At 43.5% G+C, this 25,826-nt stretch overlaps 1 protein-coding gene across 1 annotated transcript; it reads left to right on the forward strand.

The window, feature by feature from the left end:
* The first annotated feature begins 5,896 nt into the window (after window positions 1-5,896).
* On the forward strand, window positions 5,897-25,701 carry LOC124150601 (aldo-keto reductase family 1 member B1-like). The gene is made up of 10 exons (XM_046522550.2): window positions 5,897-6,079; window positions 11,715-11,876; window positions 12,724-12,840; window positions 13,536-13,613; window positions 13,952-14,074; window positions 19,810-19,916; window positions 21,586-21,667; window positions 23,195-23,278; window positions 24,486-24,568; window positions 25,427-25,701. The coding sequence occupies exons 1-10, from the start codon at window positions 5,996-5,998 to the stop codon at window positions 25,470-25,472; spliced, it is 966 nt and encodes a 321-aa protein (XP_046378506.2). The 5' UTR covers window positions 5,897-5,995; the 3' UTR covers window positions 25,473-25,701.
* Window positions 25,702-25,826: the final 125 nt, after the last annotated feature.

A 25,826-nucleotide genomic window follows, 5' to 3' on the forward strand; every position in this document is an offset into this window, starting at 1 on the left:
ACTGATCTCACACCCACTTAAGCTCATTAGCTGTACTTTTTACACAAAACACAGCTCATCACTGATTACAAACTTAAAAAGTAGAATCTCACCCAAGTTTCTTTGATATGGGGGAGATTCTCTATGTCAGGAACCATCAGTGAACAAACCACCTAGTCCTACGGTAGTATCCAGAGTTAAATGTCGCCAGCAGGGGCACAGGTGGCCCAGTCGTCTAAGGTGCCGCTAATTGCTATGAAGAGTTTGTCAGCGCCATACCCTTACTTGTGGATTTCACTGTGGTGGTAAACGTCTGGGACCTGCGTCACTTTGGGCTTTCCTCCCACATCAAACTGACACACTGTGATATAACTAGAATACTGTTGATAGTGGCATTAAACTCAACTCACTCACTCACTCACTCTGTTGCCAGCTGTGATGAAGTGTCACATCAGTACATGTGGGTACTATGGTCAATGTCACTGAGGAAATAAACATCATGTGTTTGTGAATGATGCCTTGGAATTTCATTTAAAACAAACAATATTGGCCAGGGGTGTTAAATGTTCAGATTCTTTGATATGAATAACTCAATAGCACCCTTGGACTTGAAAAATAAAAATGCCTAGGTTTATTGATGATATTGTTGTGGAATGCTGTGATTAAACAAGATTCCCCCAGCTCTTGAATGCCATCTCTTCACACAATGCAGATTGCAGCACAAATTCCATGTGTTTTACGGGGGGCACGGGTGGCCCAGTCATCTAAGGCGCCGCGATTCGCTGTGCAGAGTTGCGTCCCTTGGGCACGCCAGAAACCTATGATTGTGGGTTCGAATCCAGGTTCGCCCCGATTATGTTTCTAGGTTTGTCAGCACCATACCTGTGCTCATGGGTTTCACCGAAGTGGTAAACGTCTGAGACCTGCATCACTTCGGGCTTTCCTCCCACATTAAGCTGACACGCCATGATATAACTGGAATACTATTAAAAGCAGCGTAAAACCCAACTCACTCACTCACTCACCATGTGTTTTACAATTCATCCTACATCCGATGTGGTTTTACACCATCATTCCATTATATCTTTAGTAATGTAAACACATAAAAGAAATCTAAAATATGCTACTTTGGGGTGGGCGCTGGCATCAATATTTGCTGTGTAGAGTTGTGTCCCTTAGGCCCCCCAGAAATGTATGATCGTGGGTTTGAATCCCGGTTTGCCCAATTATGGTTCTAGGTTAGTCAGTACTGTACCCATGCTCGTGAGTTTCATCAAAGTTGTAAATATCCAAGACCTGCATCACTTCAGGTTTCCTCCCAAATGTGATAATACTGGAATACCAAAAGCAGTTTTAAACCATACTCACTCCTTCACTCCCCCAAGGAACTACGAGCGTATTATGTGTTGTCTATTCTTAGCAAAGTTTCATTATATGGACACATAGAAGATTATATGAGTGTTCATGTCATACTATGTTTACAACACGAGTGTTTAAACTTAGGCACGAGTGTCATAAACATAGTATGACATGAACACAAACATGATGTTCTATTTATTACCGAAGAAAATGTCTACATGCAGACAGATTTTGATTTTTTTTCCGATAAGGACAGCAAGTCACAACAGCAGCGTAACAACAAATTGTTGAATGACATCAACAATCTTCAGCCATGACGTCGTTTCTTGTGTGGCGTCATTCCGACCTCATGTCGCAATAACGCCAATAATGCTGTCTGAATGACAGAAACAATACACTGTTGTCTAGTGATGTGATATGACCCTAGGGCACATATGATTTTAATGAACCCCGATATGTTTGCCCTCGTAGGTCATAAAATGTGCTTATTAAACCCAGCCAGAAACATGTAAATCATACTTTTTGAAAAAAATCTACCTTCTCAAGAGACTTAATGTCTCTAACTTTTATTAGCATTTGTTCAATAAGCAGTGGGGAGCACGGGTGGCCCAGTCAACTAAGGTGCCGCGATTTGCTGTGCAGAATGGCGTCCCTAGGGCACGCCAGAAACCTATGATTGTTGGTTTGAATCCCTGACCGCCCTGATTATGTTTCTAGGTTTGTCAGCACCATACCTGTGCTCGTGGGTTTCATCGAAGTGGTAAATGTCTGAGACCTGCATCACTTCGGGCTTTCCTCCTACATTAAGCTGACAAGCCATGATATAACTGGAATAATGTTTAAAGCGGTGATTAACCCAACTCACTCACTCAGTAAGCAGTGCTGTATATTTCACACAAGGGTGGTGGGGTAGTGTAGTGGTTAAAGCGTTCACTTCTCATGCTTAAGACCTGACTTGGATCACCCACATTGGTACAATGTATAAAGCTTTAGGGGGTGCCCCACTGTGATATTGTTGGAGTATTCCAAAATGGGGGGCAAAACCCAACTCAATTACATTTCATTGTTCATTGATGATTATTAATAAAAGTGATTACTGTTACCAAGACTGGAATGCTTTTCATTGCTTCTAACACCAGCCATTGGAGCAGTGTAACAGTTGGATAAAACATCTCCTTAAGTTTTAAGACATACCCTACACTCCCTTCACCATGTTCCAAACTTAATTTTAGAATGTTGACATGCTCAGAGAGATTTACAGAAATTTTCGTCCCAACATCCAAGTTTTTAACTTCTAGGACTCGGGGGCATGGGTCATCTAAGGTGCCATTAAGCTGACACAACGTGATATAACTGGAATACTGCTAAAAGTGGTGTTAAACCCAACTCACTCACTCACTCTCCTAGTTCTGTGTATACTCAGTGATGAATTATATTTAGAGCAGCTGGCTGTGTGTGTGTGTGTGATATTGTTTGTTGATGACTGATAACCAAAGCATTTCATTATCGGTTTTAATACTATCATGCTTCAAGCAGTCTGAAATATTTGCTAGTCCTGTCTGCTAAATTTTGCAACATATGTTTATTTGACGAATTCCATTTTATTTGTCATGTAGATGGAACATGATATATATATGTTTTATTTTGCTCATTGCTGTGGACGAATTCATTTATGAGTCTGATCAGTGTTATTCATTCATTAATATGTATGAAATAAGAGGGGGTATGGGTGTCTCAGTCTGCAAGACACTACAATATGCTGGGCAGAGTTGCCTCCTTGGACGCGCCAGGAACCTATGATCGTGGGTTCGAATCCAGATTTGCCCCAATTATGTTTCTAAGTTTGACAGCACCACACCCGTGCTTGTGGGTTTCACCAAAGTGGTTAAGTTTCTGACACCTGCATCACTTCAGGTTTTTCTCCCACATTAAGCTGAGACACTGTGATATAACTGGAATACTGTTAAAAGAGGATTAAGCCCAACTCACTCACTATGAAATAAGAATGAAATAACACCAGTGATGCTGAGGAAACTGGTTTCAGATACCACCTGCGTACCCATGTGATCTTAATATTCAAATAATTATGGTAAACAAAACCAATTTCTCTTGTTGGTGTTGATGGTCACAACACAATGTCCCTGGGTTAGAATTGGTCCCCCGCAAACTATGCTGGTCGCTAGAGGTGACTTAATGGGTGGTCAGACTTGGTGACTTGGTTGATCACTGGATTGTCTGGTCTGGGCTTGATTTTGTACAGGCTGCTGTTACCTACACTCAAGACTTGGAAGTTTTGACCAAGACTCTGATCACCCTAATCCTAATAGGCAGACTTGGAGATTTTGATCAAGATTCTGATCACCCTAATCCTGATAGGTAGGCTTGGTGGTTTTGATCAAGATTCTGATCACCCTAATCCTAATAGGTAGGCTTGGTGGTTCTGATCAAGATTCGGATCACCCTAATCCTAATAGGTAGGCTTGGTGGTTTTGATCAAGATTCTGATCACCCTAATCCTAATAGGTAGGCTTGGTGGTTTTGATCAAGATTCGGATCACCCTAATCCTAATAGGTAGGCTTGGTGGTTTTGATCAAGATTCTGATCACCCTAATCCTAATAGGTAGGCTTGGTGGTTTTGATCAAGATTCTGATCACCCTAATCCTAATAGGTAGGCTTGGTGGTTTTGATCAAGATTCTGATCACCCTAATCCTAATAGGTAGGCTTGGTGGTTTTGATCAAGATTCTGATCACCCTAATCCTAATAGGTAGACTTGGAGGTTTTGACCAAGATTCTGATCACCCTAATCCTAATAGGTAGGCTTGGTGGTTTTGACCAAGATTCTGATCACCCTAATCCTAATAGGTAGACTTGGAGGTTTTGATCAAGATTCTGATCACCCTAATCCTAATAGGTAGGCTTGGTGGTTTTTACCAAGATTCTGATCACCCTAATCCTAATAGGTAGACTTGGAGATTTTGATCAAGATTCTGATCACCCTAATCCTAATAGGTAGACTTAGGGGTTATTATCCAAATCCCAACAGGTACGCTTTGAGGTTTTTGAGGCAATTTGTTTTGCTGAGTTGTTTCCCCTAGGTATGCAAAGATCCAATGATCATGGAATCACACAGCCTGGATAACGATCCTTGGTTTGAAAACCATACCTGTGATTGGGGGTTTCATAAAGTCAGACATGCATCACGCTTTCCCCCCCTCTTTAAGCTGACATGCAGGGATATGTAATGCAGCATGAAGCATCTCACCAACTTCTGATTGTAAGATATGATGTTCATGATTTGAGTATATTTTGCGCATGTAAATGTATGATGATAAGCCTTAGATGGAGACTGCTAGACAGGAGGTGCTACCAACTTTCACATACAAATCTGCCCATCCTCTTACATTACCTGTATGAATGGGGTCAGGAGTACTGGTTCTCTAGAACTGACACGAAGTCCTTTGCCTGATTCTGTGCTGGTCACAGCAGCACTCATTCTTAACCACACAGAAGCCAGACTTCTCTTTGTTATGTGTATAGTGACAGAGGCATATTGAACAAATCAATCTTCAGATTAAATCATGAATATTGCAGTGAATGCTTGACCATTGAAATATGCATTGTTTGTTATATATCACATTTTTACACTGTCTCTGTTATTTAATAACACTTATGAACAAATCTATGATGACACCTGTTGTCAGGGTTACCAGATTTCATGGACTTTTTCTCGCTATTGCTTCATTGTTAACCAGTCACAAATACGAACCAACACTGTTGCATAATGATTACCATTTGTTGATCATGTCAACTTGCTCTGAAACTAATAAACAGATCAAATAAATATATTGTTGTTTTGTTCTCCTATACACAGCTGTGTTTAAGATGTGACATATTTGCCTTAGGGACCGGTCATTTATTATGGGGGAGGGGAGGGTGGGCAGAGGTATTTGATGCACTCATGTACTGTAAATAATTACCCCTCCCCTCCTCTCAATGTCATATTTTTTGGTTGACCCACCCCATGCCCATGTACATTTTTTTCATGACCCCTGCCAAATTTGTGTATTATTTTTAAAAATATAATTTACATAATTTATAGTGACCCTCCCCTGATTCCCTCTGACCCATCCCACCTGTAATAATGACCTGTCCCTAATTCAATTTATTGAAGGTTAATAGCACAACAGACTGGTAATTATGTATTCTGACATAAATGATGAAAATGTGGGTTGAGTTTCATGTGTAACCCACAATTTGAGTACTTACTGTTGCACCTATAGAGATAGTCCTGCACCATGACCATGGAATATATTTATTTTATTAAAAAAAAATAATCTAGAAATGCATACAAAAGCAAGTCTAGCTAGCTCAGGGAATTTTTGTAATTATTTTTAGAGTCAAGAAGGATATTGTGTAATATAAGATTTCAGAGACTAAATGTTAGTCTACTATAGAGACTGTGTGGCCGAACGTTATCCTAACTAGGGCAGATGTAAATGTTATGCGCTCTCATGGGACACCAGCTTGATAAATACAGAGACACGGCCTAGTTTACAGGATAACGTGATGTATATATAGCGAGGGACGAGTGGTGTTGGAAATATCGATGCTCTGCTAGTTGTCACGCCCCTTTCTCAGCGTGGTCAGACAGACATGGCGGGGGTAGCGCCGACACTCACCCTCAACACCGGGCACCACATGCCGGTGCTGGGGCTAGGGACATTCAATATGTTCAAAGTAAGTACTAAATACTAACTAAGTTTTAGTGGAGGTTCATCAAGATGAGCTAGGGCTATTAATAGTATACAGGATAATAATACCCATGCAACTAATGCATATACGTTAAGACCTTAGTGCGTATTTTGGTCAGGTGGAGTATATTTATATGCTGATAGTAACTGTTAAGTTTACAGTTTGCAGAGGTGTGAAACTCCCGTATCGTGAAACATGGGGGCGGTGGGGTAGTCTAGTGGTTAAAGCGTTCGCTCGTCTCGCCGAAGGCCCGGGTTCGATTCCGTACATGGGTACAATGTGTGAAGCCCATTTTTGGTGTCCCCCCTCCGTGATATTGCTGGTTTATTGCTAAAATCGGCGTAAAAACCAAACCTACTTACACGTGAAACTGGCCTCACACAACAAACACGTGACTACGAACCGTACAGTATATGAGGTGGGTTGTTGAAGACCTATTCTACCCCGGATCTTCACGGGTCGTACAGTATATGAAATCGTGCAATCTGCTCCGGATACAAACGTACTGTGGGCTCATCCTTTGTTCACAGTACTAGACAACCTCCGTATGTTATGTTACATATATACACTTGTACTGTGGCACAGATGCTACCTTGACCTGGTGCCCTGTTTATACTCTCACATCTCCAAGGACGTTTGTCAGACCTGCTCACATGATAGACATACGCTGCATGGTGTTAAAAGGCACAGTTATCACGTATTGTAGACAAGGCCGCAGCTAACTTTTTTTTGACAGGGGGGGGGGCAAATATTTGTCCAAATGTTACTTGTCCCAAACTTTTCATTTTCATGACTCCCTGCAGCCCCGGCTGGCTACGGCACTGGTAGACCGCATACCATTAAATGAAAAATGATTTCGTGTCTTTGTATCACGTTATCATCCTAATCCTGTGTCCTACCATTGTGTGCCATCCGCCGTGGCTGGTATTCCACAGGGATCGGTCCTTGGCCCATTATCATTTTTGATTTTTATAAATGACCTGGCTGATGATATGAACAGCATATAAGTCTCTTTTAAGACGATACGTTAATTAATATTATTGTCGATGATCCAAACACAGCAGCGAGTAATTTAAATGCTGACCTGGAAAGAATCTCCGTATGGATGCATGAATGGCAAGTAACGTTTAAGCCAGACGAAACTGAAACCATAATATTTTCTAGAAAAATTAACCCAAATCAAAAACCTGTTCTTAAAATGAAAGGTACTCCAACCACAGAGGTCTCATCGCACAAACCCCTAGGTGTAATTTTACAGCAAGGTGGCTACTGGTCAAATCATATAGATAATGTAGTAAATAAAGTTAGCGAAGTGATTAACTGCTTTGGAACTTCCAAATACCGCCTGTGCAGTAAACAAACGTTAGAGAATATATATTTATTATTTATTTTACCAATATTCGACTTTTGTGACCAAATATGGGAAATTCTTCTCAAGAACAAGTGTTGGTATTAGAAAGGCTAAATTTATACCGTTCACAATTTATATGCGTTCACATGAAAAGCATCTTAGATGTGTAAATATAGAATGTAAATTGTGTAAGGCACACATATTCGTCAGTCTGTATACGACTTTCAACACGAAACAGGTTGTTTTCCAGTCAAAGCTGAATGAGAAGAGTTACTTCACCGAAAATCTTCGCGTGAACCAACGTGTGTTTGATTTAATTTGTACACAAAGTTTTGACTCCTTGAAACCAAAAAGAAAAAGCCGTCCGCTCAACTACGTATATACGTATAAAAGTTGGCAACTGTTGACGCATTGTTTTTGGTGTTGGCAACAGAACAGATATTAATTAGATCATCCTCTTACGTCAACATAAACGTTCACATTGCAACATATACACAGTGCAAATTTACATTTACATTTGCACCTGCTCCAGACATGCAAATTTGCTCCTGGTGTAAATATACACACATGAGTAAACGCGTTCACATGACAAGTATACTCACGTAGGTATTTCTACACACGTATGCACATGTACACACATATGCATAGAGGCGCATGCGAACGGGGTATTAGACGCACTGATAACAATATGTGGAACCTTACACCCTTATCCAAAAGACGGCAATCTCATAAATTAAGAACATTTTACAAAATACTATATATTTTTTCACTAAAGTATCACCACAACAGAAAATCCTGAAATATTTGGCTTTAACTAAGACTATGGGGCCCGTTTTTGTAAAATTATCCATTCCCGCCTAAGGTTAGGATACAGTGATTTAAATCCACGCAAATATCCTAGACATGTTCTTGAGTCTACTACCTGCTCCCGTGAATACCATTATGAGGATCCCTGCATTCAGTATTATATGGAAATGCTACATCTACTGATACTAACCTTGCTATTATATAACCTGTTTATTTGTTCATTGTAAAATCAGATTTAAAATTTAGACATGTGTCTTCTTTACAATTACATCAATCAAATAGTTCAATCTCATTAAAATCAGATCTTAGTTTTCGCTACCGCTCAACAAATATCTGAGGACATCCCATTAGGGGTCACATCAGAACGACCTTTCGTTAATATTTACCGACTAATGAAATGACTGACAAGAAATCGTCATTAGCCAATCAGAAGGCAGCTTTCTCGAGCTTTACGACACGAGTTTCAAACTGGCGACTACGTTTCGAAACGTATTTTGACGTATTCTCGATTAAAATCTTAAAACTGATAAGAAGAACATTCTGGAATGGCTTTTTGATGGCCTAGATTGTATGGATATAACCATAAAACCGTAACTGTCGTTCGGAATACCCTCTGTTATATATTTCGTGGTTGCATGATCAGAAAACACATTCCGACTGTCACTTTCATGATCTGGTAAGCGACGCTCTGATTGGTTGGATGAAAGGTCGTTCTGACGTGACCCGTAATGGGATGTCCTCAGCTCTTTGTTTAGCGATAGCGAGAACTAAGATCTGATTTTAATGAGATTGTCAAATAGTTGTTTGTATGAGTGATATGCTGGTATGTAGGGGTATATGTGTACAAGCATATATGTGTATACGTATTGATTCACCGATTTGGTTATATAAAGAAATATACAAGTCACACACAAATACACACATATGTATGTATGTGTGTATTTGTGTGTGACTTGGATATTCGCACCATGATATTTGCAACATTAGGTATACAGTTGATTTAAATTTATTATTTTATGACCAGTTTACTCTTATTAATTGTTAAATGTCCCTTGTAGAGAGGGTGTTTAAATATGCTTTGCCTGTTCACCAGTCCCATTCCTTTTTGGACATATACTCAACAACAAAAGTTCCTGTGACACCAACATTTTATTGTATTTTTCAAACAAGTAATGTTTGGTTTTCAATTTTGTAGTACATGTATGGAATCAATTCACAAACACGCAACTGCTACAGAAAAGCATGCATTCCATGCAAACGTTGACTTTAATGCAAGCCCCATGCATTTCACTTCTCAAGAATGGGTATAAAAACATGTGCGTATATGCATTGTTTAGCATCGTGCTGACAACAACCACTCAGAAAAACAACAAAATTACGCAATTATTCAACATTACGAAATGCCACGCCTGTCCGAAAATGAGCGTCTGCGAGCCATTGGTATGCTTGAAGCAGGATCGAGTCAACGTGATGTTGCAAGACAATTTAACGTCCACAGAAACACCATTTGGTGTTTATGGCAACGTTGGCAACAGACGAATGCAGTCAGAGACCATCCTCGGAGTGGCAGGCCACGAGTAACCAATAATCGACAACACACCTACGAAATCGATTCCAGCCAGCAACAGTGACTGCAAGAAGCATCCCTGGCCTTCGACGAATATCTTCACAAACCGTACGTCGTCGCCTCAGATCTGCGGGGATGGTCACCAGAAGACCCGCCAGGCGTCCCATTTTGACAGGAAACCACCGTCAAGCACGTCTACAGTGGTGCAGACAGCGTCTATTCTATTCACTGACGAGTCTCGTTTTCACCTCAGCCACAGCAATGGACGGATTCAAGTGTACCGACGTCGAGGTGAACGTTACGTCAATCATTGTATCATGGAAGAAGATCGGTTCGGGGGCGGCAGCGTTATGGTATGGGGTAGGATTACAGCAAGACAGAGGACTCATTTGATAGTGGTAGAGGGAAATCTCAATGGACAGCGCTACTGCGACGAGATCATCGGCCCTGTTGTTCTACCGTTTTTGCGTCGTCATGGCCCATGCATTACCTTTCAACATGACAACGCCCGGCCAATATTGCCCGACTTGTTCAGGAATCTCTTCAACAAAACAACGTGAATGTCATCCCCTGGCCGGCTCGCTCCCCTGATCTCTCACCAATCGAGCACATGTGGGATGAGATGGATCAGCGACTTCGACGTCAACCACGTGTTCCACAGACACTCCAGGAACTTCGAAACATGCTCCAGCAGATATGGACAGATATCCCACAGGACTTTGTGCGACGCCTGGTCCATTCCATGAGACGAAGATGTTTTGCTTGCATCGCAACCAGAGGTGGACACACAAGCTATTGATTTGTAAATTGGCATTTTGGCGTGTTCATATTTTTTATGAAATCACCCATTTTCTGAAGTCAGTATGGCAAATTAAACCATTTGAACTCTTACAGGAGTCTTTTATCTGTTGCAAACCGAAATTTTTTACGATTTGGTAAAAAAACTTAACTGCATTAAATCTTATTTAATGTCACAGGAACTTTTGTTGTTCAGTATAAATATTGTTTAAATCCTGGCGAGAGGAAGGCACGGTAGGGACAGCACTGCCACCTATCTTTGAGTCCCACCCGCCATGGTGAGAGGACAGCACGGTAGGGGGTAGATCTGCCACCTATCTTTGTCTCCACCCGCCATGGTGAGAGGACAGCACGGTAGGGGGTAGGTCTGCCACCTATCTTTGTCTCCACCCCCCATAGTGAGAGGACAGCACTGTAGGGGGGTAGATCTGCCTCTTACCTTTGGGTCCACCCCGCCATGGTGAGAGGACAGCACGCTAGGGGGATAGATCTGCCACCTATCTTTGTCTCCACCCGCCATGGTGAGAGGACAGCACGGTAGGGGGTAGATCTGCCACCTATCTTTGTCTCCACCCCGCCATGATCAGAGGACAGCACGCTAGAGGGTAGATCTCCCTCCTACCTTTGTCTCCACCCCGCCATGGTGAGAGGACAGCACGGTAGGGGGTAGATCTGCCACCTATCTTTGTCTCCACCCGCCATGGTGAGATGACAGCACGGTAGGGGGTAGATCTGCCACCTATCTTTGTCTCCACCCCGCGGTAGGGGGGGGGGGGGGGGGGGGGGGCGGTCAGGTAGGTTATCTACACGATACCCGAGTTCAGATGACGTGTACGTATTTAGAAGACTTGTGATTTTGTTATTTTATGACTATGATCAATGTAAGAGCTATATTTATATTGTATATCACAGTATTGCCACAGTATTGACGTCACATTCCGTTGTGAAATGTTGGCTTCGAATCAGGAATTCGACCTGTTCATGATATGTGGTTTGTCAGCACCGTGCTCGTGTCTCGTGACCTACGTCCATTGGCATTTCCTTCCACACTGAGCACAGAGGCGGTTATATAACGTACATGTTGTTCCCTTTGCCAGCAAGGAGAGGTGTACGAGGCGGTAAAATCTGCCATCAGCTGTGGGTACCGCCTGATTGACACCGCCTGGGTTTACCGGTCGGAGGAGGAGATAGGGAATGCCATCACGGAGGTCGTCAACAGCGGTATAGTGAAGAGGGAAGACCTCTTTATAACATCGAAGGTAATACTCGTGTGTGATATATACTACTCAAAACATGTTAAAGAACACCCGCAAATGGAAGGTTTTGTTACAATACCCACCCCAACAGCCATAACAGATTAACTATAGTCACAGGCAAAAATCGGGTGTTCTTTACTTCTTTTGAGTAGTATATCTCATTTTTTATTTGTTTTATTTAACGCCGGACACATCAATATTCAAGCTATATTCCGGTCTGTATATAATCGAGTCTGGACCAGTCAGTCAAGTGATTGATATCATGAGCATCGATCATCGCTGTTGGGATACGATGGCATGAATCAACCAAGTCAGCGAGCCCGACCACCCGATCCCGTTAGTCTCCTCTTACGACAAGTATGGGTTGCTAAAGACCTATTCTCATCCGGAATCTTCACGGGAATGTTGTCCGGGGTAATAAAGTCAGGTGCGCCGCTGTGTTGGGGAGTCTGTGTATTTATCATACTTCAGTCGAAGCATTTTTTGTTGCTCTAATTCAGTTTCTAATGTTTTGCAAGCGTGACACATTGGCTCATGGCAACTAGGTATATGGCCGAATGTAAGACCCTTTTATGAACAATTATTTTGGTATGCAATGCAATCTCCCCCTCTCACAATTTATTATTATTATTATTATTGTTGCTGTTGTTGTCACCACCACCACCACCATCACCATCATCATCATCATCATCATCATCACCACCACCACCACCACCACCACAACCACCATCATCATCATCATCACCATCATCATCATCATCATCATCATCATCATCATCATCATCATCATCATCATTATTATTATTATTATTATTATTATTATTATGAATTAGTATTGTTCTCCTGTCAGTTATGGAGCATCTTCCACGCCCCGGACCGTGTTGAGGTCGGCCTCAGAGACTCTCTCAAGGACCTGAAAGTGGACTATGTGGACTTGTATCTCATGCACTGGCCAATGGCGTGGCAGGTATATGTATTTGGATTCAGACGTTGTTTGTGATTGGTCGGCACATGCGGACGTCAGAGGAAACATTATAGGTTTTTCTTCATTGTTTATATTTCTGTAGTCATGTTTGACTCATTAGATAACATCTTGAAGCAGGTGAGGTGAGGTGAGGTGAGGTGAGGTGAGGTGAGGTGAGGTGAGGTGAGGTGAAATGGGGTTTAACGTCGCGTTCAAAATTATTGCACTTATATAGCGACGTGCATGCCCGTGTGTGTGTGTGTGTGTGTGTGTGTGTGTGTGTGTGTGTGTGTGTGTGTGCTAGTACGGACTAATGCCGAATTTATAATGCCAGCCCACTGAGATACCATGCCGCAGTTTAACATGGATAACCTCCTCAGACACAGTATACGACTCCGAGCCGACCACTCCTTGTTTAAGCCCTTAATGCCGTGCGCAGGGTAGCAACAAGTACCATCTTTAAAGGGGGATCGAACCCCGGACCTTCCGCCCTCCGAGCAGAGGCTCTACCCACTAGACCACGGAGGCGGTCCCATCTTGAAGCAGTTATGTTATATTCTATAGAAAGGGTATGCTGAATCACAATTAAACTTACATGTCCTACTTTTGTTGCTTAGTTCCACGATTTAAACGTGGTAGTGTATACCAGTTGGACCTCTTATGATTCCTACTATTCTGTTTCGTCAACACTATGGTAGGAGCCAGCAGACCGCACAGCGTGGATCATGAATACAGACTTCAAACCTGCTGACGTAGACTACATTGACACTTGGCGAGTGAGTCCTGTCTTCCATCGCGGTAGCATACAAACACTGGAGATTCAAATATTTAACAACGGAACAATAATTAAATGTGTTTATTTTACACTCCACCATATATCCTATCACTTTAGGTAGGATAGCCTATTGCCTCATCACGAGGTATTCTATTCATGAGTACCATTGACTTTTATTACATTAGAAAGTATTGGTTGTTCATTGGTGCGCTCAGCCGTGTGCTGGAATCACGCACTCACGCACGCACACACACATACATACACACACCCACACACGCTATGAGCAATCTTTTAGTGGAATTAGCCTTATACAAATGTACATATTACTATTTGAATCAGGCCATGGAACGTCTTGTCGACAAGGGTCTCGTGAAGGCGATAGGCATCTCCAACTTCAACATGGCACAGCTCAAGCGTCTACTGTCTGCAGACAATCTCAAGTATAAGCCGGCCAACCTGCAGGTGCGTGGTGTAGAGTCAGAGTTGTATGGAGGACGGGGGTCAGTGTTGTATGGAGGCCGGGGGGTCAGTGTTAATGAAGACTTGGGGTCAGTGTTGTATTGACGCTTGGGGTCAGTGTTGTTGTATTGATGCTTGGGGTCAGTGTTGTTGTATTGATGCTTGGGGTCAGTGTTGTTGTATTGATGCTTGGGTCAGTGTTGTTGTATTGATGCTTGGGGTCAGTGTTGTATTGATGCTTGGGGTCAGTGTTGTATTGATGCTTGGGGTCAGTGTTGTTGTATTGATGCTTTGGGTCAATGTTGTATTGATGCTTGGGGTCAGTGTTGTTGTATTGATGCTTGGGGTCAGTTTTGTTGTATTGATGCTTGGGGTCAGTGTTGTATTGATGCTTGGGTCAGTGTTGTTGCATTGATGCTTGGGGTCAGTGTTGTTGTATTGATGCTTGGGGTCAGTGTTGTATTGACGCTTGGGGTCAGTGTTGTTGTATTGATGCTTGGGGTCAGTGTTGTTGTATTGATCCTTGGGGTCAGTGTTGTATTGATGCTTGGGTCAGTGTTGTTGCATTGATGCTTGGGGTCAGTGTTGTTGTATTGATGCTTGGGGTCAGTGTTGTTGTATTGATGCTTGGGTCAGTGTTGTTGTATTGATGCTTGGGGTCAGTGTTGTTGTATTGATGCTTGGGTCAGTGTTGTTGCATTGATGCTTGGGGTCAGTGTTGTTGTATTGATGCTTGGGGTCAGTGTTGTTGTATTGATGCTTGGGTCAGTGTTGTTGTATTGATGCTTGGGGTCAGTGTTGTTGTATTGATGCTTGGGTCAGTGTTGTTGTATTGATGCTTGGGGTCAGTGTTGTTGTATTGATGCTTGGGTCAGTGTTGTTGTATTGATGCTTGGGGTCAGTGTTGTATTGATGCTTGGGGTCAGTGTTGTATTGATGCTTGGGGTCAGTGTTGTTGTATTGATGCTTTGGGTCAGTGTTGTATTGATGCTTGGGGTCAGTGTTGTTGTATTGATGCTTGGGGTCAGTTTTGTTGTATTGATGCTTGGGGTCAGTGTTGTATTGATGCTTGGGTCAGTGTTGTTGCATTGATGCTTGGGGTCAGTGTTGTTGTATTGATGCTTGGGGTCAGTGTTGTATTGATGCTTGGGGTCAGTTTTGTTGTATTGATGCTTGGGGTCAGTGTTGTATTGATGCTTGGGTCAGTGTTGTTGTATGGAGGCTTGGGGTCAGTGTTGTTGTATTGATGCTTGGGGTCAGTGTTGTTGTATTGATGCTTGGGGTCAGTGTTGTTGTATTGATGCTTGGGGTCAGTGTTGTTGTATTGATGCTTGGGGTCAGTGTTGTATTGATGCTTTGGGTCAGTGTTGTTGTATGGAGGCTTGGGGTCAGTGTTGTTGTATTGAGTCTTGGGGTCAGTGTTGTTGTATTGATGCTTTGGGTCAGTGTTGTTGTACGGAGGCTTGGGGTCAGTGTTGTTGTATTGAGTCTTGGGGTCAGTGTTGTTGTATTGATGCTTTGGGTCAGTGTTGTTGTACGGAGGCTTGGGGTCAGTGTTGTTGTACGGAGGCTTGGGGTCAGTGTTGTTGTATTGAGTCCTGGGGTCAGTGTTGTTGTATGGAGGCTTGGGGTCAGTGTTGTTGTATGGAGGCTTGGGGTCAGTGTTGTTGTATTGAGTCTTGGGGTCAGTGTTGTTGTATTGATGCTTTGGGTCAGTGTTGTTGTACGGAGGCTTGGGGTCAGTGTTGTTGTATTGAGTCTTGGGGTCAGTGTTGTTGTATTGATGCTTTGGGTCAGTGTTGTTGTACGGAGGCTTGGGGTCAGTGTTGTTGTACGGAGGCTTGGGGTCAGTGTTGTTGTATTGAGTCCTGGGGTCAGTGTTGTTGTATGGAGGCTTGGGGTCAGTGTTGTTGTATGGAGGCTTGGGGTCAGTGTTGTTGTATGGAGGCTTGGGGTCAGTGTTGTTGTATGGAGGCTTGGGGTCAGTGTTGTTGTATGGAGGCTTGGGGTCAGTGTTGTTGTATGAAAGTTTGGGGTCAGTGTTGTTGTATTGATGCTTTGGGTCAGTGTTGTTGTATTGATGCTTGGGGTCAGTGTTGTTGTATGGAGGCCTGGGGTCAGTGTTGTATGAAGGCCTTGGGGTCAGTGTTGTTGTATGGAGGCTTGGGGTCAGTGTTGTTGTATTGATCCTTGGGGTCAGTGTTGTATTGATGCTTGGGGTCAGTGTTGTTGTATTGATGCTTGGGGTCAGTGTTGTTGTATTGATGCTTGGGGTCAGTGTTGTTGTATTGATCCTTGGGGTCAGTGTTGTTGTATTGATGCTTGTGGTCAGTGTTGTTGTATTGATGCTTGGGGTCAGTGTTGTTGTATTGATGCTTGGGGTCAGTGTTGTATGGAGGCTTGGGGTCAGTGTTGTATTGATGCTTGGGGTCAGTGTTGTTGTATGGAGGCCTGGGGTCAGTGTTGTATGGAGGCCTGGGGTCAGTGTTGTTGTATTGATGCTTGGGGTCAGTGTTGTTGTATTGATCCTTGGGGTCAGTGTTGTTGTATGGAGGCTTGGTGTCAGTGTTGTATGGAGGCCTGGGGTCAGTGTTGTTGTATGGGGGCTTGGGGTCAGTGTTGTTGTATGGAGGCTTGGGGTCAGTGTTGTTGTATGGAGGTTTGGGGTCAGGGTTGTATGAAGGTTTGGGGTCAGTGTTGTTGTATGAAGGTTTGGGGTCAGGGTTGTATGAAGGTTTGGGGTCAGTGTTGTTGTATGAAGGCTTGGGTCAGAGTTGTTGTATGGAGGCTTGGGGTCAGTGTTGTTGTATGGAGGCTTGTGGTCAGTGTTGTTGTATGGAGGCTTGGTGTCAGTGTTGTATGGAGGCTTGGTGTCAGTGTTGTATGAAGGTTTGGGGTCAGTGTTGTTGTATGGAGGCTTGGGGTCAGTGTTGTATGGAGGCTTGGTGTCAGTGTTGTATGGAGGCTTGGGGTCAGTGTTGTATGAAAGTTTGGGGTCAATGTTGTTGTATTGATGCTTGGGGTCAGTGTTGTTGTATGGAGGCCTGTGGTCAGTGTTGTATGGAGGCTTGGGGTCAGTGTTGTATGGAGGCTTGGTGTCAGTGTTGTATGGAGGCTTGGGGTCAGTGTTGTTGTATGGAGGTTTGGGGTCAGTGTTGTTGTATGGAGGCTTGGGGTCAGTGTTGTTGTATGGAGGCTTGGGGTCAGTGTTGTTGTATGAAGGCTTGGGGTCAGTGTTGTTGTACGGAGGTTTGGGGTCAGTGTTGTTGTATGGGGGCTTGTGGTCAGTGTTGTTGTATGGAGGCTTTGGGTCAGTGTTGTATGGAGGCTTGGGGTCAGTGTTGTATGGAGGCTTGTGGTCAGTGTTGTTGTATGGAGGCTTGTGGTCAGTGTTGTTGTATGGAGGCTTGGGGTCAGTGTTGTTGTATGGAGGCTTGGGGTCAGTGTTGTTGTATGGAGGCTTGGGGTCAGTGTTGTTGTATGGAGGCTTGGGGTCAGTGTTGTATGGAGGCTTGGGGTCAGTGTTGTATGGAGGCCTGGGTCAGTGTTGTATGGAGGCTTGGGGTCAGTGTTGTTGTATGGAGGCTTGGGGTCAGTGTTGTATGGAGGCTTGGGGTCAGTGTTGTTGTATGGAGGTTTGGGGTCAGTGTTGTTGTATGGAGGCTTGGGGTCAGTGTTGTTGTATGGAGGCTTGGGGTCAGTGTTGTTGTATGGAGGCTTGGGGTCAGTGTTGTTGTATGGAGGCTTGTGGTCAGTGTTGTTGTATGGAGGCTTGTGGTCAGTGTTGTATGAAGGCTTGGGGTCAGTGTTGTATGGAGGCCTGGGGTCAGTGTTGTTGTATGGAGGCTTGGGGTCAGTGTTGTTGTATGGAGGCTTGTGGTCAGTGTTGTATGGAGGCTTGGGGTCAGTGTTGTATGGAGGCTTGGGGTCAGTGTTGTATGGAGGCCTGGGGTCAGTGTTGTATGGAGGCTTGGGGTCAGTGTTGTATGGAGGCCTGGGGTCAGTGTTGTATGGAGGCTTGTGGTCAGTGTTGTATGAAGGCTTTGGTCAGTGTTGTATGGAGGCCTGGGGTCAGTGTTGTTGTATGGAGGCTTGGGGTCAGTGTTGTTGTATGGAGGCTTGGGGTCAGTGTTGTTGTATGGAGGCTTGGGGTCAGTGTTGTTGTATGGAGGCTTGTGGTCAGTGTTGTATGAAGGCTTGGGGTCAGTGTTGTATGAAGGCTTGTGTATGGGGGCTTGGGGTCAGTGTTGTTGTATGAACGTTTGTGGTCAGTGTTGTTGTATGGAGGCTTGGGGTCAGTGTTGTTGTATGGAGGCTTGTGGTCAGTGTTGTTGTATGGAGGCCGGGGGTCAGTGTTGTATGGAGGCTTGGGGTCAGTGTTGTATGGAGGTTTGGGGTCAGTGTTGTTGTATGGAGGCTTGGTGTCAGTGTTGTTGTATGGAGGCTTGGTGTCAGTGTTGTTGTATGGAGGCTTGGGGTCAGTGTTGTATGGAGGCTTGGGGTCAGTGTTGTTGTATTGATGCTTGGGGTCAGTGTTGTTGTATGGAGGCTTGGTGTCAGTGTTGTTGTATGGAGGCTTGGGGTCAGTGTTGTTGTATGGAGGCTTGGGGTCAGTGTTGTTGTATGGAGGCTTGGGGTCAGTGTTGTATGGAGGCTTGGGGTCAGTGTTGTTGTACGGAGGTTTGGGGTCAGTGTTGTTGTATGGAGGCTTGTGGTCAGTGTTGTTGTATGGAGGCTTGGGGTCAGTGTTGTTGTATGGAGGCCTGGGGTCAGTGTTGTTGTATGGAGGCTTGGGGTCAGTGTTGTTGTATGGAGGCTTGTGGTCAGTGTTGTATGGAGGCTTGGGATCAGTGTTGTATGAAGGTTTGGGGTCAGTGTTGTATGGAGGCTTGGGGTCAGTGTTGTATGGAGGCTTGGGGTCAGTGTTGTTGTATGGATGCTTGGGGTCAGTGTTGTTGTATTGATGCTTGGGGTCAGTGTTGTTGTATGGAGGCTTGGGGTGAGTGTTGTATGGAGGCTTGTGGTCAGTGTTGTTGTATGGAGGCTTGGGGTGAGTGTTGTATGGAGGCTTGTGGTCAGTGTTGTATGGAGGCTTGGGATCAGTGTTGTATGAAGGTTTGGGGTCAGTGTTGTATGGAGGCTTGGGGTCAGTGTTGTATGGAGGCTTGGGGTCAGTGTTGTTGTATGGAGGCTTGGGGTCAGTGTTGTTGTATGGATGCTTGGGGTCAGTGTTGTTGTATGGAGGCTTGGGGTCAGTGTTGTTGTATGGAGGCTTGGGGTCAGTGTTGTTGTATGGAGGCTTGGGGTCAGTGTTGTATGAAGGCTTGGGGTCAGTGTTGTATGGAGGCTTGGGTCAGTGTTGTTGTATTGAGGCTTGGGGTCAGTGTTGTATGGAGGCTTGGGGTCAGTGTTGTTGTATGGAGGCTTGGGGTCAGTGTTGTTGTATGGAGGCTTGGGGTCAGTGTTGTTGTATGGAGGCCTGGGGTCAGTGGTGTTGTATTGAGCCTTCACATCTCTACTGAAGCCCCAAGGGCCTGCTGTTGCTTATTTCCTCCACAGTGTTTAATGTACCGTTAACTATTTGTTCCAGAGTTTGATTGTTTAAATAAAATTATATATAAACATAAACAATTTTAATGTTCATCAAATTCACGAACACGTCTTATTACTTTCCTTTCGTCATAAAGTTATTACATAAGTCATGTTCAATGTCACCAATACAACCCTGTCTTTTACAGATTGAAATCAGCCCCTACATGGACAACAGCGACCTCGTCAACTTCTGTCTGGAAAACGACATCACCGTTACGGCGTACACCCCCCTCGCTAAAGGAGGAAATGAATAGTCAGTAAATATTGTTATAGGTCTTCAGTTTTCCCGAAATAGACTTCACAGTTCAATAAAGTCTTATTACAACGAGTTCCTTACAGTTAGTGCGCGGGGGTCATTGCTTCATGGTCGCACTCTCCTGGGAGATGTATTTACCAGCAATGAAATACATTTTTGATACATTTAACAAATAAAACTATATGAACGTGGAATATGCGTCAATGCAGAAGAAAACTATATATGAAACTTTAATGATTAACAGCGACATATTGATAGATAGTGTGAGTGAGTTTGATTTTACGCCTCTTTTAACAATATGCCAGCACTACTGCGGTGGGGGACACCGGAAATGAGCTTCACACTTTGTACACATGTCGGGAATCGAACCCGCGTCTTCGGCGTGACGAGCGAACGCTTTAACCACTAGGCTACCTGACCGCCCCCTTGCCAAGATATATAAGTAGCTCCACCTATTGCATCCACAAGTGGCGGAACTCATCGAAACAACCGGGAAAACATATTCAGTGTCCTATCAAGCTCTTATAACATAGGACCCGTGAAGATTCCGGGGAAGAATAGGTCCTCAGCAACCCATGCTTGCCGTAAAAGGTGACTATGCTTGTCGTAAAAGGCGACTAACGGGATCGGGTGGTCAGGCTCACTGACTTGGTTGATGCATGTCATCGATCCCAAATGCGTGGATCGATGCTCATGATATTAATCACTGGATTGTCTGGTCCAGGCTCGATTATTTACAGAACGCCCTTATATAGCTGTAATATTGCTGAGTGCGGCGTTAAACAACAAACCAACCAACTTAAAACACTTGCAATAATTATAGAATTTGTTTTGGGGATATATTCGAGACAGATTATTCCCTGGCGTTGACGATTTTTAAAGCTTTTCTTTAGCTTACATTGATCGATAAGTCGAGTGTGACAAATAGAGGATTTTTTCTTGTCAAATCACATGTCTATCTCATCGACACACCCGCAACATGTCTATTTTCATGAATGGCGCAGCGACGAGTGATAATGTCAACTGTGCAGGTCACGAAATGAGACAAACATGTTATTTGGCAAGAAACAGAGAACGTCGACTGTAAAAATATTTTCAGAATCAAATCTCTTAACTTAAAAACATAAAAACCAAGAGTGGAGTGGCATTTACAATCTTGTTGTTTTAGCACATCCTCACGACTCAAGTTTCGTAATATGTTATTGTGTAATACCGTAATCGACTGAATAAGCGCCTAGGGTGCTCTCAAAATTAGAATTAGGGGGCTCTTATTAGAATATTATTATGGTGAAAAACAACAGGGTTAAAAGATCGTAAATTTCGTGGTTTATGCTGACAGCCTGAAATGTTTATTTTCGACAGATATATTTTTCCAGAATCTAATTTCCCACAATTAAGGATGCATATAACACACGTATTATACACAAATAAATAAGTCTTGTGTACATTGATCAATCGGTAGGGGTGCTAATTGGGATTGTTCACTAGCCAATATATTAGCAAATATCGCCGTGGTCTCTCGTTAGAGCGGAGCGCTTATTACGTCGAATATGGTACATTGAATAAATGTGAATTTTTTTACCTCTCGTACCCTGGATGTTAACACACTTTTTGTTTTGACATTTTGAAGCATGATGTTATACAAAGTCTGTTAACTCGCCAACAGTGCCGGGAAGCCGACCCCCAGTCTCATGGAGGAGAGCGTTCTCAAGGACATTGCCCTGAATTACGACAAGACACCAGCACAGGTAGGAGGTCAGTCAGCTGGAGGAAGTACATTGGTGGCAATGTTTGTTTGTTGTTTAACGCAACACTCAGCAATATTCCAGCTGTATGACTGCAATCATTGATTGTTCGTGAGCGTTATGAAATACATTCACAGGGTACAAATGTGATATATAACAAACAATGCATATTTCAATGGTCAAGCAGTCACTGCAATATTCATGATTTCATCTGAAGATTGATTTGTTCAATATGCCTCTATCACTATATACATAACAAAGAGAAGTCTGGTTTCTGTGTGGTTAAGAATGAGTGCGTGCTGTGACCAGCACAGAATCAGGCAAATGACTTAGTGTCAGTTCTAGAGAACCAGTAACCCTGACCGCATTCATACAGGTAATGTAAGAGTGAGTGAGTGAGTATGGTTTTACGCCGCTTTTAGCAATATTCCAGCAATATCACGGCGGGGGACACCAGAAATGGGCTTCACACATTGTCCCCATGTCGGGAATCGAACCCGGGTCTTCGGCGTGACGAGCGAACGCTTTAACCACTAGGCTACCCGACCGCCCAGGTAATGTAAGAGGGTGGGCAGATGTGTATGTGAAAGTTGGTAGCACCTCCTGTCTAGCAGTCTCCATCTAAGGCTTATCATCATACATTAACATGCGCACAATATACTCAAATTATGATTTGTTTGTTTGTTGTTTAATGCAATATTCCAGCTATATGACTGGTCTGTAAATAATCGAGTCTGGACCAGACAATCAAGTGATTGATTTCATGAGCATCGATCCACCAATTAGGATACAATGACATGTATCAACCAAGTCAGCGAGCCTGACCACCCGACCCCGTTAGTCGCCTCTTACGACAAGCATAGTCGCCTTTACGGCAAGCATGGGTTGTTGAAGACCTGTTCTACTCCGGATCTTCACGGCAAGCATTGGTTGCTGAAGACCTATTCTACCCCGGAAACTTGAATGCTTGAGATTACTGACAAACGTTAAGTAGGACCTTCCATTGTTTAGGAATGTGTATCTGGGCGTACATATTTTATTTATGAAACCTTTCATTCATAGCAAGGGAACCTGGCGTATTCACATCAATCAATTAAGGGAGATATTTACCTGGACCAGATCCACAAAGCAATCGTAGCGCTACGTCAGTCTCAGTTCTGTGTTAAAGTGGGGTAGTTGTGATCGCTTCAATGCTATGGTACCTTTGATCCCTGTAGTTCAATGCCCTTTGCTACACCTGGAACATGATGAGGGTTGTCTCCCTTTACAACCTTCCCTAAGATCAGCGATCTCTTATCCGTTTGGCCTTGAAGTTTATTAGCGCTTAAGATGAGATTTTTATTCTATGGTTTTGAAGTGTAGATGGTGTTTAATTTCAGGGTAAATGATACGTTTTAAGTAAATTACATCTTTGTATGACAACTTCACGTTATTTGTTATTTCCGTGGATTAAAATTTGTAAATGACTAACTCTCTTTACGACTATATAACGTAGTTTCAATTGACAACCCAAGCTATGTTAACACGCAGGTTGCTCTGAGATGGGCGTACCAGAGGGGATATGCCACCGTTCCTAAAAGCGTCACAGCTCACAGAATCCAGGAGAACATCAAGGTAAGACCATATAGATCTAGTACCAGGTCAGAGGTCAGTTCCAGCAGTGCGTTCAATCACCACTATGTTTGATTTCTCCAATTCTATGTTTGATACTACTAGTAATAGGCAAGTTATATTGCGCATATTTCCAAACCACACAGTGGCATGCTCAAAACGTCATTATAACCCACTGGATCAGTGTTCACTCTAGAATCATTCTCAGCTCTTTATGCTGCTCTCTCTCTCTCTCTCTCTCTCTCTCTCTCTCTCTCTCTCTCTCTCACACACACACACACATTCGCGCACACACACACGACACACGCACACACACACCGAACACACACACACTCGCGCGGGTACACACGCACACGCTCGCGCGCACGTACGCACGCGCGCGCGCGCACACACACACACACACACACACACACACACACACACACACACACACACACACACACACACACACACACACACACACAAAAAATTTACTCCGTGCTTTTCAACCTGGTGCACAGCGTGTGCAAGGTGTTTTTTTTCCAGAACCCAATGAAGTTGCATGAATGAAAGTGTGCATGCTTATCTCAGGGATACATGGCGAAAGCGAGTTCGAAAATTGGTCCCGTAATTTGTTTTTTTCAGAGTTATGGCCCTTGATCCATGTTATAATGTGTGCAGTGGGGGGTCACGTTTTCTATGAAACTACTGCAGTTAGCTTATCTAAGAGATACTTATCAAGCCTTTGTTATTTTTCCAGACAGGGGACCTTTTCTGAGTATTAATTTCACCTTTAATCATTTCTTCTAATAACATAAAGCGGCTCAAGTGCCTATCTCTGTTTAAGGCTTTATAGGACAACTATATGAACAAACAAAATTCTAATGTACCCCGTGGCGGGGGATAGTGATAACACTGTGTTCTTATTATAGATGATGCTAATGTCACCCGTTGAATATCACACCTCTCACACTACGACGTTATTGTCGTAATGAAGATGTTATATGTGATCACATTTCATGTTTGACGTGACACTCTCTCCTTCTTAGTTTGGGACGGTCGGGTAGCCTAGTGGTTAAAGCGTTCGTCCGTCACGCCAAACACCCGGGTTCGATTCCGGAAATAGGTACAATGTGTGAAGCCATTTCTGCTGTCCCCTGTCGTGATATTGCTGGAATATTGCTGAAAGCGGCGTAAAACCATTATCACTCACTCACTTTCTCCTTCCTAGTTGTTTGACTTCGAGCTGTCTGCAGATGAGATGAAGTCCATCGCCACCCTGAACAAAGACATGCGGCTGGTCTGGCTGGATAAGTGAGTGTTTATTTCATCTGTGAAGGATGTGTATTTAGAGGATCCAGACGCTTTTTTTGCAACCTGCCCAAAAAGTAATTATTGAAATTAATAACCGAAACATCCTTCCGTTGACGTTTTCCTAAAGAAGCTGCAATCATCAAATATGTCTTGTGATCTGCATCAGGTATAAACATATTGAGGCTTTATTTCAGGAAAGGACTTGTTAGAGTGCATGATTTCTCAATCACAATGTTCACGGATCCGTAGCACAGAAACACACCGAAAGCACGAAACGTTTTTGAATATTTATTTTATCCCAATTATAGCTTCCTCATTCTCCATCTCTCTGACGTTCGTCGACCCGTGAAGATTCGGGGTAAAATAGGCCTTCAGCAACCCATGCTTGTCGTAAAAGGCGATTGTGCTTGTCGTAAGAGGCAACTAACGGGATCGGGTGGTCAGACTCGCTGACTTGGTTGATGTAGGTAATTGTATCCCAACTGCGCGGATCGATGCTCATGATGTCAATCACTGGATTGGCTGGTCCAAACTCGATTATTTACAGACCGTCGTCAAACAAACATCTGTTCGTCGCTATATGGCTGAGATAATGTCGACGCGACGTTACATATTAACTCACTCACTCTCTCTGACGCTGTATCTACCTCTCCACCTAAAGGATATTTGATTAGTATTTGTTTTGATAACGCCGTGACGTCAGGTTTATGACTCCTTTCCTTGGTGCATTTTTGTGACAGCATTTATTCGCATAAACATATCAAGTATTTCCACTGTCCAAAACTCAACTCACATTCTCAATGTCTCAAGCACTGTCTAAACTCAGCTATGTTCATGATCGGCCATTTTACTTTACAGCTTCAAATCCTTCCCAGAGTACCCTTTCGAGTACCCGAGTGAGTAGCCGAGTGAATACCCGAGTGAATACCCGAGTGAATAGCCAGCAGTTAAGGTACTGGACAGGATGAAACAGGGGCGATGGCGGACCTGTTGGAGTCGATGCATCTACAACAGAACCTGTCGTCCTCTCTGTGCAGATGCGTGCATAATGCACCGTTCTGGCTCGTGTAACGCATATGCTGTACAATGTACTTGTTTTATTCAGTTTTTAGAAATAAATGAAACATGCAGTTCTTAGCATCTCGTGTGTTGTCAGATGACTCGTACGTTGGATTGTCACTGAATTAATGACCCATTTGTTGAAAGGTAAATTCCGACCTACGCGATAGGTGGCCTAACACAAATAACACTCCCATTC

This window comes from Haliotis rufescens, unplaced genomic scaffold (assembly GCF_023055435.1).
Source record: "Haliotis rufescens isolate VD_foot unplaced genomic scaffold, xgHalRufe1.0.p SCAF_75, whole genome shotgun sequence".
In the NCBI taxonomy this organism is placed as follows: Eukaryota; Metazoa; Mollusca; class Gastropoda; order Lepetellida; family Haliotidae; genus Haliotis; species Haliotis rufescens.

Excerpts from the sequence above, each read along its gene's own strand:
- LOC124150601 (XM_046522550.2), top strand. The coding sequence starts at position 5,996 with ATGGCGGGGGTAGCGCCGACACTCACCCTCAACACCGGGCACCACATG. Across the intron at positions 12,841-13,535 it reads ACTGGCCAATGGCGTGGCAG|GAGCCAGCAGACCGCACAGC; the intron begins GTATATGTATTT and ends ACACTATGGTAG. Across the intron at positions 13,614-13,951 it reads ACTACATTGACACTTGGCGA|GCCATGGAACGTCTTGTCGA; the intron begins GTGAGTCCTGTC and ends TATTTGAATCAG.